The 13,631-nt window shown below is 39.4% G+C and overlaps 1 protein-coding gene and 1 pseudogene across 1 annotated transcript in view; one reads left to right on the top strand and one right to left on the bottom strand.

Annotated features, from left to right (window-relative positions):
* The window catches only part of HMGXB3 (HMG-box containing 3), a 53,119-nt gene that overhangs the window by 26,662 nt on the left and 12,826 nt on the right, over positions 1-13,631 (bottom strand). Inside the window, exons 6-7 of the mRNA XM_025387589.1 lie at positions 7,768-7,899; positions 1,770-2,188 (exon numbers count right to left, since the gene is read on the bottom strand). Coding sequence (XP_025243374.1) covers positions 1,770-2,188; positions 7,768-7,899 — 551 coding nt within the window. The remainder of the gene's footprint in view (positions 1-1,769; positions 2,189-7,767; positions 7,900-13,631) is intronic.
* LOC112626150 lies at positions 3,723-4,895 on the top strand (annotated as a pseudogene).

The following is a 13,631-nucleotide window of genomic DNA, read 5'->3' as shown; positions in this document are numbered from 1 at the left end:
TGTGAAGACAAAGAAGTGTAAAACAATGTCTATAGCAAGTAATGCCAATCGCTATTATAGCTATAACATTTAATCTACCTCTAGTTAGAGCACATACTTATGACAGCAGCTTAGAGACCCTAGAGAACAGAGTCCATGTTTGCTTCATCTTTGCAGCACCAATGTTGAGCACAGGGCCTGCACTGCAGAAGGCCTAAATAAAAAGTGATTTACATGTCTTAAACAAAAGTTCTAAAGTGCATAGGTTCACCCTTTAAATATACAAAACCATCGCCAAAGTATATTGCCACATTATTTTTTTTAAAAAAAGCAAGATGGGGCCAGGCGCAGTAGCTCACGCCTGTAATCCCAGCACTTTGGGAGGCCGCGGTGGGCAGATCACAAGGTCAGGAGATCAAGACCATCCTGGCTAACAAGGTGAAACCCTGTCTCTACTAAAAATACAAAAAATTAGCCGGGTGTGGTGGCAGGCGCCTGTAGTCCCAGCTACTCAGAAGGCTGAGGCAGGAGAATGGTGTGAACCCAGGAGGCAGAGCTTGCACTGAAATGAGATGGCACCACTGCACTCCAGCCTGGGCGACAGAGCGAGATTCCATTCCAAAAAAAAAGCAAGATGTATTTGGGAGGCCAAGGCAGGTGGATCACCTGAGCCCAGGAGTTCGAGATCAGTCTGGGCAACATGGCAAAACCCCATCTCTACAAAAAAAAAATACAAAAATTAGCCAGGTGTGGTAGTGCGTGCCTGTAGTCCCAGCTACTCGAGAGGCTGAGATGGGAAGATCGACTGAGCCCGGGAGGGTGAGGCTTCAGGGAGCTGTGTTTGCGCCACTGCACTCCAGCCTCAATGACGAAGCGAGACCCTGTCTCAAAAAATAAAAATAAACATAAAAATAAAAAATAAGATGTAGAAGTATGTTGTGCTATGATTTGTGTTTAAAAAAAAAAGTAGGAAAAATATATATACATGCACACATACATATTTGTATACAAGGCATTCTTATTTTTCCAGGAAAAGCCAGCCAAAGTTAAAAGTGGAATTGGCTTCTGGTGTCCACTGTGGGCACAACTGTTACCAGTTGAGAACCACTGATACAAATAAGGGTCTTCAGTTACAAGAACACAACTTCCTCAGGGAAGGGATATACGCAGAATCAATTAAGGAGGAAAAGGGGAGAAAAAGATAGTGACTTCCTCCAACTTACAAGGTACTCGGTTGCATGTTTTATACACAATCTTCAGTTTGTACAGTCAGCCTGTGAGGAAGAGATTTTCTAATACCCAACTCAAGATTTTTCAGAGGAGAGAACTGAGGTCAACAGACATGAAGTGACAACGCCCAAGGTCAAACAGAAGCCAGAAACAGTTGGAACCAGTACTGAGTTCTCTGACCATCAGGCCAGAACTCTTTCTACAGGATGCTTTAATAAAGCTTCTCTTTCCAAATCCAGTATCCAGGACTGGTAACTCACAGTTTTAATACTGCCCAGAGCCTGTGCCAGCAAGACTCTAGTAACTGCTTTAGGGAGACTGATAAGAAGAGATGTGTAAGTAATCTGACAGCAGTACATGGATAGCAGAGTCCAAGGGGAAGGGACAATCTTTATATATCTCTAGGCCTTGGTTTCTGTATCTCTAAAACAGGAACCACTGCCTGGGCTCTGCTGCCTCTCTAAGGCATGCTGTAAGGACATGGGATAAAACAAACATGGGGCATTTCCAAAGCTGTTATTTTAAATACAACTCTATATTATACAAACATACTGACTTACCCTGTAGGTTTTTTAGGAGCAGGGAGTGGACTGGAGGTGCTTGTCCCCTCAGATGGTGTTGGTATGTCTGCTCCAGGACTGTCATTGTCAGCTGTCCCCAGAGTGACCTCAGGCTGCACACCACTTCTGACGACTGGTGTCTTAGTGACTGCTGTACCACGATTCCCAGGAGCTTCCTTAACCAAAACATGGGCATCGGAGATGATCACTTCCTCCCACTCACTCTCCTCACCTACTTCTCTGGGAGGAGCTACATTCAGGAGCTGGCTTACAGCTTCCGAATTCTCCAGAGTCAGTTTGGAGGCATTTTCCTTAGAGGAATTTTGCTCAGTGGTGACAGGTTGCTGATTTCTTTTCACCACAGAGCCTTTGGAAGAGACACCAGAAGCCAATTCCACTTTTACTTTGGCTGGCTTTTCCTAGAAAAATAAGAATACCTTGTATACATAAGGCATTTTACAGTTGATGACATTCACAAACATTCTCTCATTTGATCATTTTAATAACATATGGGCGACAAATAAGGAAACTAAGGTCCATGAAACGAAGAAGTTAACTTAAGGTCTCAAGTGTAAAACTATCCTGAATCTAAGTCTTCTGGCTACAGGCTCCTTTCACTATAGTATTAAACGCCTTCATCTGAATAAAGCTATTCATCTTCTAATGAATTCTTATTGAAAAGCCTCTCCAGGTTTCATCAACCAAATGTCGGCATTTTTTAGTTTTACATTTAGTTTGACATTATTCAAAGCCTACTTCTCTGTGTCTAGAAAGAGGGTGACATACTGCCATACAGGAACTAAAAGTCCTAAGTTGTTCACCTTGGTGGTCCTTTTATGAGATTCAGTTAATCCCAGTGTGGCCACAACCTCATGTGGACAGATTCAAATTTTCTCACCTCCTTTGGGAAAAATTCTATTTTTTGTTCCAGATTCTTTAAGGTGAGTCTTAAGAATGACTTACACATATGTCACATACTTTGCACTGGATCAAATTAACTCATGCATTATTATCTGCTATAAATACTCAAACTCACTAAAAATGGCAGCCGCTATTTTAGCTAGACCTGGTTTTAAAAAGCCCTTGGTGTCTCAGCTTTTATCCAATTAGCACTGCAGTGGAAATAACAGTATTACATACACACCCGCACACTTTAAAAAAATGTTTTTAAATAGTGGTTGTCTCTGGAATAGGTTTCAGAAAGGTTTTCTACCCACCATGCATATCATGAAGGGCACTGTAAACTAGGAAACATAAAGGCTAGGTTCTATCAAGCTTAGCTCCACTCCTAATTAGTTATGTGGTGTAAGGCAAGCTTCAATTGAATCCTCATTCCCCCTTATGAAATAGCAAAGGGTTGGGCTCTCAGTGTTTGTCAACAGGAGCCAGACAGCATTTTGGGTGACCTAATTATTCAGCGTGGAGGACCTCCCTGCACATTACAGAAGTTTAGTGTCTGTGCCAATGTCATTAAATTTCAATATCATTTATCTCCCAGTAGCTTACTACCCCAAAACCCCTCAACATTTCTAAAGCCATCTGCACACTGCACTTCTAGTTCAGAACCAGTAACAGCCAGGCGCCATGGCTTATGCCTGTGATCCTAAGTCTTTGGGAAACTGAGGCAAGAGGATCGCCTGAGCCCAGGAGTTCAAGACCAGTTTGGGAAACATGGCAAGACCACATCTCTACAAAAAAAAAAAAAAAAAAAAAAAAATTAGCCAGGTATGGTGGTATGCAGCCTGTGTTCCTGTTTTCCCAGCTACTAGAGAGGCTGAGGTGGCAGGATCACTTGACCCCAGGAGGCTGAGGCTGCAGTGAGCTGTATTCATGCCTGGATGACAGAGCGAGACCCTGTCCCTGTCTGGAAAAAAAAAAAGAAGAGCCAGTAACAGGTGACCTCTTAAGAGCTCTTTGGTAAAGCATTCTCAGATTCTAAGAGAGTGAGTTAACATGACGAGAAATTCCAAGTCAAGTGCACAGAGTTTATTTACTGCAGGAGAGAGAAAATTTATTAGAAAAACAGGAGACTAAACTCATTTCTTGAGATAAGATCTTTGAGCAAACACTGCCTACTAAGTAGGCTATTTTAGACAAAAATCACTGCAGAAAGATTGGTTAATTTAAGCAACCTGAGCAAAACAACTCTACCTGGTGATCTCACATTTCATTAACTCAGCCTACTCATATTAGATGTTACTTTCAAAATTTAAGGTAAATAAAACAGGCTGCAGGCTCAGGCAGACCTCAGTTGCTGCCATTGGAGAGCCTTAAGAATGAAGCTTTGAGCTAAACAGCCTTATATACTATCTTTTGTTTTATTCAATTCATTGAGAACTATGCCACATATTTCTTGGGCTAACTTTAGCCAGTATGAACTCTAGAACAATACAACAAAAGGCGAGTCATTTCCTGCCTGGCACAAACACACTTGGAGCTTTTAGAGACAAATTATACTTGCTGCTTCAAAAATCAGAATTCAAGAAATTTTATTAATAGATCAAGGGTGTCCAATTTTGGCTTCCCTGGGCCACATTGGAAGAATTGTCTTGAGTCACACATAAAATACACTAACAATAGCTGATGAGTTTAAAAAAATAAAAATAAAATAATCACACACACAAAAATATTGTAATGTTTTGCTCTTTGAGGAAGACACGGTCGTAGGTGGTGCAGAGCTGTGGTCCGCCCGCTCCTGCCCGCTCTTGCTCCTGACTCACCGCTGTTCTCTCTCGCCAAGAGTCAACAAGTCGGTCAGGAAGCCCGCTGCAGCCAAGGCTTTTAAAGATACTGGAAAAACACTCATGGAGCTGGAGGTGGCAATTCACCGAATTCAAATCATTCTAACGAGCTGCAACAAAAAGTCCCTGGAGAAGATGTGTGCTGACTTGATCAGAGGAGCAAAGGAAAATAATCTCAGTGAAAGGATCAGTTCGAATGCCTACCAAGACTTTGAGAATCACTACAAGAAAAATTTGTGGTCAAGGTTCTAAGACACAGGAATGTTGCCATAGGAGAATCCACAAACAACTAATTGACTTGCACAGTCCTTCTGAAATTAAGCAGATTACTTCCATCAGTACTGTGCCAGGAGTTGAGATGGAAGTCACCACTACAGATGCTTAAGTCAACTATTTTAATACATTGATTACCAGTTGTTAAAAAACAAAAAATCTCAATGTTTTAAGATAGTTTATGCATTTGTGTTGGGCTTCATTCAAAGCCATCCTGGGCCATGGATTGGACAAGCTTGTCTTACATTCTGCAGCTAAACAGCACAGCAATGCCTGAGAAGTGTGGTTTAGTGGAAAAGGCAATGGGATAATTAGCTGTGTGAATTTAGTAAGTCGCTTTTCTAAAATCTGTTTTTCCTCAGCTGGAAACTCAAAAGAGTTGAAGTAGTTGATAATCAAAGTCAATTTTATTTCTAAAATTCTAAGTGCATTGATGGTAAAATGTTACCTATCTTCTCTCACTTATTCTGTTTCTATAAGCTTTAGAGATCACAGTATCTACTCTTTACATGGTAATTCTTGCAAAATACATTGGCAAATTCTGACTTAGCAAGTCAAGATGGGGGGAAGGTAGCTAAGAAAAAAATTGTTTTCATGCCATCAGCTTGATCTTAGTAAGAGAACCACGGCTCTAAAGTTTTTCAGGCTGGGCACCGTGGCTCACACATGTAATCCCAACACTTTGTGAGGCCAAGGCAGGTGGATCACTTGAGGCCAGGAATTCGACACCAGCCTGGCCAACATGGTGAAACCCCATTTTTACTGAAAATACAAAAAAACCTAGCTGGCTGTGGTGGCACATGCTTGTAATCCCAGCTACTCGGGAGGCTGAGGCATAAGGATCACTTGAACCTGGGAGGTGGAAGCTGCAGTGAGCTGAGATCGTGCCATCCAGCCTGGGCAATACAGCAAGACTCTATCTTCAAAAAAAACCAGAAACAAAAACAGTTATTTCAGTTAAAGCCAGGTATGATGGTACGATGTCATATGCCTACAGTACCAGCTACTCAGGAAGCTGAGGCAGGAGGATCACTTGAGACCAGGAATTCGAAATGGGCCTAGGCAACATAGCAAGAGACTCTGTCTCAAAAAAAACAAAAGTTATTTCAATCAAAGTGGAAAGAAACCATACATACAAGAAATGAAAAAGCCAAAGTAAAAATAGCCTGCAGGAGGGACAAGCCCATAACGGTCACTGACAGTCTTTCATGCACACGTGCAGGAAATATGGTCATTTAAGAGACCTGCTTTGCATTGGTCAAGAAAGGCCAAGGAAAATTCTGACTACTATCCAGTTCAATCTCCCTACTGCAGCTAGAGAACTGCCTTTTTGGGGAATACAGTGGGAATACACTGATGGCTTCACAGAAGCACATCAGAGAAGATGGCACAAGAGCTTTACAAAACCTCCTGTGAGATATTAGCACTAGGTCCTTCCTGACCCTAGAAGTGATAACATGAAGAGCAATAGTAGGGCTAATAATTACATTGATGTCTATCATGATGATAGCAGGGCATTCACTGAAGATCTAATATATACCAGAAACTGTGCCATTTAGTCTATATGGATAATCTTATGTGACCCTGCTAACATCCCTAATGAAGTAGGTACTAACTTCTATTTACAGATGAGACAAAACTTAAATCCAGAACAGATATAGAATGTCTTGACCAAGATTACATAGTTAAAAACCATGGGAAGTAGGGGTCTGAACTGAGGTAGCTAACTCCAGAATTGTGTTCTCAATTATCCTGTTCTGTCTCCTGGAATTGGTGCTACCCTGAACTTAGCCAGAAGCGAAAACACTCATCCAGAGGGCAAAAGTCACCATCCCAGTTATTTCTCAAAGAGATGTGAAAATTGCCCTGGAGAAATTTAAGGTATGCTGCTTTAAGGTTTTTCTACACATATATAAGTTTGGACCATGCTGAGTTAAACATGTGATTATCACAATCCCAACCTAAGCAATTTTCACTAAAATAATGTCCTCTCTTTCCTTTTCTACCCACCCAAATTCTGTTGATTCTTCAAGACTCTCTCTCTTCTATAAAACCTTCCCTGTCTGTCCCAGGCCTTATAAATGTCTCTCCTCTCTGAACTAGGTGAGAATTTACTGCCTATTCCATCCATTTTAGCCCTTAAAATGTATAGTTTCATATAAAAAATGTAGCAAGTATGTATGTTTTATCTGGTGCGCACCAAGCATACACAGGTGACAGCATGTTAAACACAACTTCAAAAGGGCACAGCTGTGATGCTCATTTATTTCTTGAGTGTCTTCTATGGGCAAAGACTGTGGGGGATCCCAAGGTCATTAAGGAACTCACAATGTGACATAAACAGAAACACTGTTAACTGGCGATGAGTGTTAAATAAAAATGTTAAAGACACAGATATAGACATCTATATATATAGATAAGGGGATGACAGAAATAAGTAAATAAACATGGTGTAGTAGTTCATGGAAATTATGAAACAGGTAATATTTCTGAAGAATATTTAAAGGCATGATATGTTAAATTTAAAAAAGTAAAATATTATAGTATTGGAGATATCCACGAAAAAATAGAAAAAAAGGGAAAACAGTGGCTCACAGTGCTGTAATCCCAGCACTTTCGGAGGCCAAGACAGGAGACAGTTTCAGGCCAGAGCAACAGAGCAAGACCCCATCTCTATTGGAAAAGGAAAAAAAGAAGGGAAAGAAGAAGAAAAAAACAGATGCAGAACTTATTCACAGAAAAAAAGACTGGAACGAAGTACACCAAAATGTTAATAATGGCTTTTCTTTGGATGGTATATGAGTTTGGATAACAATTTATTTTTCTTGTGTTTTTTAAACAAACTATATATAATGGAAATGATTTACTTGTATAGTCAGACAGTAAAAACAAATGTTAACTTTTTAAAAATCACCTGTTCCTAATGGCAAACAGAAAGCCTACTCTGTGAGGCTTCCAAAGCAGAAACAGCCAATGTACCTTACCTTTGGAATCCACTTCCCTCCTAGGAAGTTACCACAGGTAGGGCACTTAGGTGGCTTGTGCCTGGTGACATATGTAAAGGAGCACCCTGGGCTGGTGCATGTCCCATGGCCCCGGCGGGTATATGTAGTGGTCTGTAAATAAAGAGTACATCAGAATCAATAGAACAATCCAACCTCTCTCGGACTCAGATGACCACTATAACCACAGCCAACACCAGGAGGTCACGAGCTTATGGAAGGATAACCAATTCATAATCCTACCATAAAAGGTCAGTGTTGGAAAGGTACTACAATACAACAAATTCACTTTTTAGAAATGGAGAAACTAAGTTCAAATGGGGAAAGACAATTGCCCAACGTTACAATTAGGTACCAGAAGAATGAAGAAAGTGCTGGTTGCTATGCATTGAGCTAGGCACCACACAGTGCTAAACACTTTATCAATATGTCATTTAATACTCTCAGCAATCGTATTAAGTATGTATTATTACTACTGAGGTTTAAATGCTTTGCTTCATATCATCAATCAAGGGCAGAGCTAGACCTAGAACCCAGATTTCTCTATTCTTGGTCCAACATTCCTTCTATGCATCCAGCTGCACCCTCTGGCTCTAAATACTTCAAAGAATTTGCTTCATCTTCATTCTTCAGACAACCAAGGACCTAGGATTCAGAATAAAAGTAGATCCATGGTCACTGAAAAAACAAGGGCAATTCAGGGTATAAGCCAGGCCCTATCCTTTGATACTCAACAGAATGTAGTTATTTGCATATTAATATATATAGCCACTGGCTCTTATCATCTCCACCGATCTCCCTTTGAGCAAAATGTATTACAATGGGTTATTATATTTCAGCTACAAATAGAAATGACTTATTCATTAGTCATGCTTCACTTCTAGATTAAGGCTGGAAAAAAAATCCATTTCTCTGTCAGATTTGTTCTGTCACATATGAATGTTTACTCAGCTATTAATCCCAGCTTACCTAGCCCAGTCGAAAAGCAAAAAACTCCCTTGGGGAACACTAAACTACCATTAGCTACCTCTGCAAGGAAGCCTAAGGAAAAAGCAATTATGACAGTGGTATTAAGTCAAGGATGAGTGTGAAGTCGTATGGCACCAAAAGAGAGAAAGACCAGGATTTGGGTTCCAATTTTGCCACTAATACACTGAATGACCTGGTGGTAAGGGACCTTAACTCTTGGGCCCTGAGTTTCTTCCTCTGTAAAATCACCTGTTTTTCCTATTTCATAGGCGTGTCTTGCTGAGAAAGTGACATAAGGAATGAGAAAACATTCATTTAGATTCTACCTGCTTGTGAGAGACTATTAATACTAGAATATAAAACATCTCTGATCCTTTCTCAGGTTGTGGCCAATGTATAATTCTCATTCTGAACACCTCAAGAAAGCAGAGTAAAAATTTAAGATAAGTTAGTTTTATAAGAAAATTACCATGAACTTGGAAATATTCCTTAACAGTAGGCTAGAGAAATGACTTTAGGAAAAAAACTGCTAAATGTTCAAGGATGATGTTTCAGTCCTAAGTATTAATTATAAAACACTTTTCTAGAAGTGCTTGGCTGACATTTATTAGAGCATGAAAGAACAGTAATTTCCAGGAGAATAAAGACTCAGGAGAAACAAGCAGTTTCTCCATGAGTCAAAGCTACAGGCTGTTCCTATTTTAAAATATTGCAGCTTTCTTATCTGCAACATATTGTTTATCTGCAGCAGACATTTTTGAAGATAAAATAAACTGGTAAGTTAAAAATCTGTACTTGAGCCCTAAAGAAACTACTAAAATAACCAAAACAAAGTCAATAGCTAATAAGCCAATAAAAGAAAGAAAACAGATCCATAAAAAATAATCACATCAGAAGAAGGCAGAAATAGATGAGACAAATAGTAAGATAATAGATCTAAATGTAACCATATCAATAATCATATTAAATATTAATGGCATAAACAACCTCTTTTAAAGACAGAGACCGTCAGAGGGTCTTGCTTTTATATTCAAACTATATGCTATCTATACAAAGCAGAACAAAACAAAAACACTTTATGAAGATATAAATTAGTTAAAAGGATGGAAAAATAAATTTATTGATATAACAATAATTTTTAAAAGCTAGCCATTAGACAAAGTAGATTTCAGAACAAAGATTACTAGAGATAAAGGTCATTTCATAACAACAAAGGGGTCAATTTATCAAGAGGGCACAACAATCCTAGATGCTTACATACTTCACAATAGAGTCAAAATTAATGACATAAAAATTAAGAGAACTGTAAGAAATAGACAAATCTACAAGGATAGTTAGATGTCACCTCCTTTTTTTTTTTTTTGGAGAATCTCAGTCTGTTGCTTAGGCTACAGTGCAGTGGTACGATCACAGTTGGAGTATCCTCCAACTCCTGGGCCCAAGCAATCCTCCCACCTCAGCCCCGAGTAGCTGGGACTATAGGTGTGTACCACCATACCCAACTAATTTTTTGCTTTTTGTAGAGATGGGGTCTCCCTGCCTTGTCCAGGCTGGTCTTGAACTCCTGGGCTCAAGCAATCCTTCCGCTTCAGTCTCTCAAAGTGTTAGGATTACAGGTACATATCACCGTGCCTGGCCAGATGCTTTCTCTTATAACTGATAGAACAAGTAGACAAAATCAGTAAGGATATAAAAGGGTTGAACATTATCAATCAATTTGACCTAATTAGATATGTATAGAACATTCTACCCAATAGCAGACTATGCATTCTCTTCAAGTGTACATAACATTTATCAAGACAGACCACATTCTGGGCTGTAAGACAAATCTCAATAAATTTAAAGGGATTCAGTTTATATAAATCAAAAAGGTCAGGCCACAGTGGTATTAAACTATAAATCAATAACAGAAAGATATCTGGAAAATCCCCAAATATTTGGAGAGTAAATAATAGCTTCTGAATATCTCATTGGTCACAGAAGTAAATTAGAAAGTATTTGAATTGAATGAAAATGAAAACACACCATATCAGAATTTGTGGAATGCCACTAAAGCAGTGCTTAGAGGGAAATTCATAGCAGCAAGCACCTACATTAGAAAAGAAAGAAAGAGCTGGGCACGGTGGCTCACGCCTGTAATTCCAACACTTTCGGAGGCTAAGGCAGGAGGACTGCCTGAGCCCAGGAGTTCTAAGACCAGCCTGGGCAACACAGAGAGACCCCCGTCTCTGCAAGTAATTTAAAACAATTAGCTGGGTATATTGGTGTACACCTGTGGTCCCAGCTACTTGAGAGGTTGGGGCAGGCAGGTCAATACCGGGAAGTCAAGGATGCAGTGAGCCATGATTGTGCCACTGCACTCTAGTGTGGGCAACAGAGTGAAACCTTATCTACCAAAAAAAAAAAAAGAGAAAAGAAAAGAAAGGTTTTGAATCAATGACATCAGCTTCTACCTTAAAAAACTAGAAAAAGAACAAATGAGAACTACTGGGGCAGTGAAGAATACACGTGACCATGGACATCAGCTGGATAACGACTGCCGTCGTGCTCTGCTCACCTTTGAGGTCCTGCTGGTTCACAGATTGGATGGCCGCAATACATTCTCCTATATCTATCTCCATATTTGTCCCCCTTTGGCTTTTGTTACTAACTTTAATGGTCACAACATTTAGGCGAAAAGGGGGCAATCATTAGTGGTTTGGTATTCACAGAGACTTCTGTCAATTTCTGCTTGAAATTTTCCCACTTTTAAGAGAATATGGAAACATTTCATACAATCTCCATCAGGAAGATAGTGAAGGTGCTGAAGAAACATCGGTTCCAGAAGCTCCAAAAATTGCTTCAGTGTTTGGGAGGAAGATCAGGTAGTTTTAATCCAGAGCCCCAGGAAATACGTTCCCCCACCTCCCAAGTTAAATATTGATATGCCAGATTAAACTCCTAGAGAGGGCCCATACACAGACTCCATCTTGCCTTTGCCTTTTGTTCATTCATACCAAACCTGGAAATGGAAACAGGCTCCAAACACCGTCATCTCATGCCCTGTTTGAGACTGATACCTCATCAGCATGCATCATAGATGGAGATTGTTTCAGTACGTGGGTGTGTGTGGTATGTACCTGGGTAAGAGAACTTGCTTTCCACGTTCGTGCTTTAGATGTAGCTGGGGACAGTAAGTTGAATTGTTTTAGTAGGTCCTCAAAAGGAATAACTCCACAGTGGTTTTCTTTAAAGTGCTACTGTACCTATCAAAAGTATTGTTTTAAAAGTATTTTTATACACTGCTAGTACAAAATTGTATTTCAGATTGTGCCTGTTAAGACATAATAGCAAATGTAAAGAGTTCTCTCTGTTTATAAACCTCATAGTTTATAAACAAACTGCATATTGTCTATTGCAGATGTCTTTAAAGATTGCATAAAACAGTATGTGCCTAGTGTGGAGCTTACCAAAGTACTAGGCATGAACATAGGGACTGCAAATCCCATGGGTGTTAATATTTAGGTGTTTGTAATCGAGGTCTGTGCTGTGTGAAGGTCTCTGGTAGTATCCATTAGTAGATGGAGGAGCTACAGCCCTTGCAAACTTGTGACATGCTCCAGTGTAGTACCAGGCCATAAAGTGACACTGTTGTTTAGTACCCTGAATTTTTCCACACAGGTAGTAACTGTCCAGATTACAACCAAAATAAGCAACAAGTGGTTTGTCCACTTCTAAGAATCTTAGAATATTAGCTGGCTGTAATGTAAAGCATTACTCGTCATTGGAAAGCTGTAGAGAGTGGCCTTAACCAGAAGCGGCCAACAGAATCAGGTATTATTTTAAGGTCTAAACTTTTTCATCTGTCAGCAATAGGGAAACAACAGTCCAAATTATCTTTGTAGATAAGTACAGTGTTTATTACAGGGTAATAAGGGAATGTTACGAACAACTTGATATATTTTTAAAATTGGGCTTGCAGTTAAAAACCTTCTCACAAAGAAAATTCCAGGCCCAGATGACTTCCCTGGTAATACTACCATTTAAGGAAAAGAACTGAGGTGGAGAAAATACTTACCAAGTCATTTTAAGAGGCAAGCATTACCCTGATACAAAAAGTGGACAGACTGTACAAGGAAATTCTGAGCCAAATTCTGAGCAAAATTTTTAGCAAATCAAATCCAACAATCTATGAGAGGGATAATATATCACTGTCAAATGGGGTTTGTCCCAGGAATACAAAGGTGGTTTAAAATTTGAATAATAGTGAAGTTCACTACCTTAACCAACTTCTGGAAAATTCTTATAATACTCTCAAAAGACACAGAAAAAGCATTTGACAAAATCCAACATCCATTCCTGATAAAAACTCTCAGAAAATTAGGAATAGAGGGAACTCCTAAACATGATAAAGGGCAGGTAGGAAAAACCTATAGTTAATATACTTAATGAGGAAGGACTGAATCCTTTCCTCCTTACATGAGGACAAGACAAAGATGTCTGCTCTTACCACTTCTATTTAGCATTGTACCAGAAGTCCTAGACAATATTATAAGGCAAGAAAAAGAAAGAAGGAATTCAAATCAGAAAGGAGATATAAAACTGTCATTACATGTAGACAGCAAGATTAACTATGTAGAAAATCCAACAGCACCTACAAAAGTTACCAGAACTAATAAGTGAGTTAAGCAAAGTTGCAGAATACAAGCCCAATATACAAAGCAATCAATTGTATTACAACGTATTAGCTGTAGGCAATCAGATATTGAAAATTTTCTTAAAATGCCATTTATAATAGTGTCAGAAAAAGAGAAAGAGTTAGGGATAAATCTCAGCCCCGATGCTGAAAAAAATATCAACTGCGAATTAAGAAACTAGAATCCGGTCTGACTTGTGTT

The sequence above is a fragment of the Theropithecus gelada genome, chromosome 6, assembly GCF_003255815.1.
Source record: "Theropithecus gelada isolate Dixy chromosome 6, Tgel_1.0, whole genome shotgun sequence".
In the NCBI taxonomy this organism is placed as follows: Eukaryota; Metazoa; Chordata; class Mammalia; order Primates; family Cercopithecidae; genus Theropithecus; species Theropithecus gelada.
The sequence above is the reverse complement of the archived record's forward strand: the minus strand, read 5'-3'. Positions and strand labels throughout refer to the sequence as shown.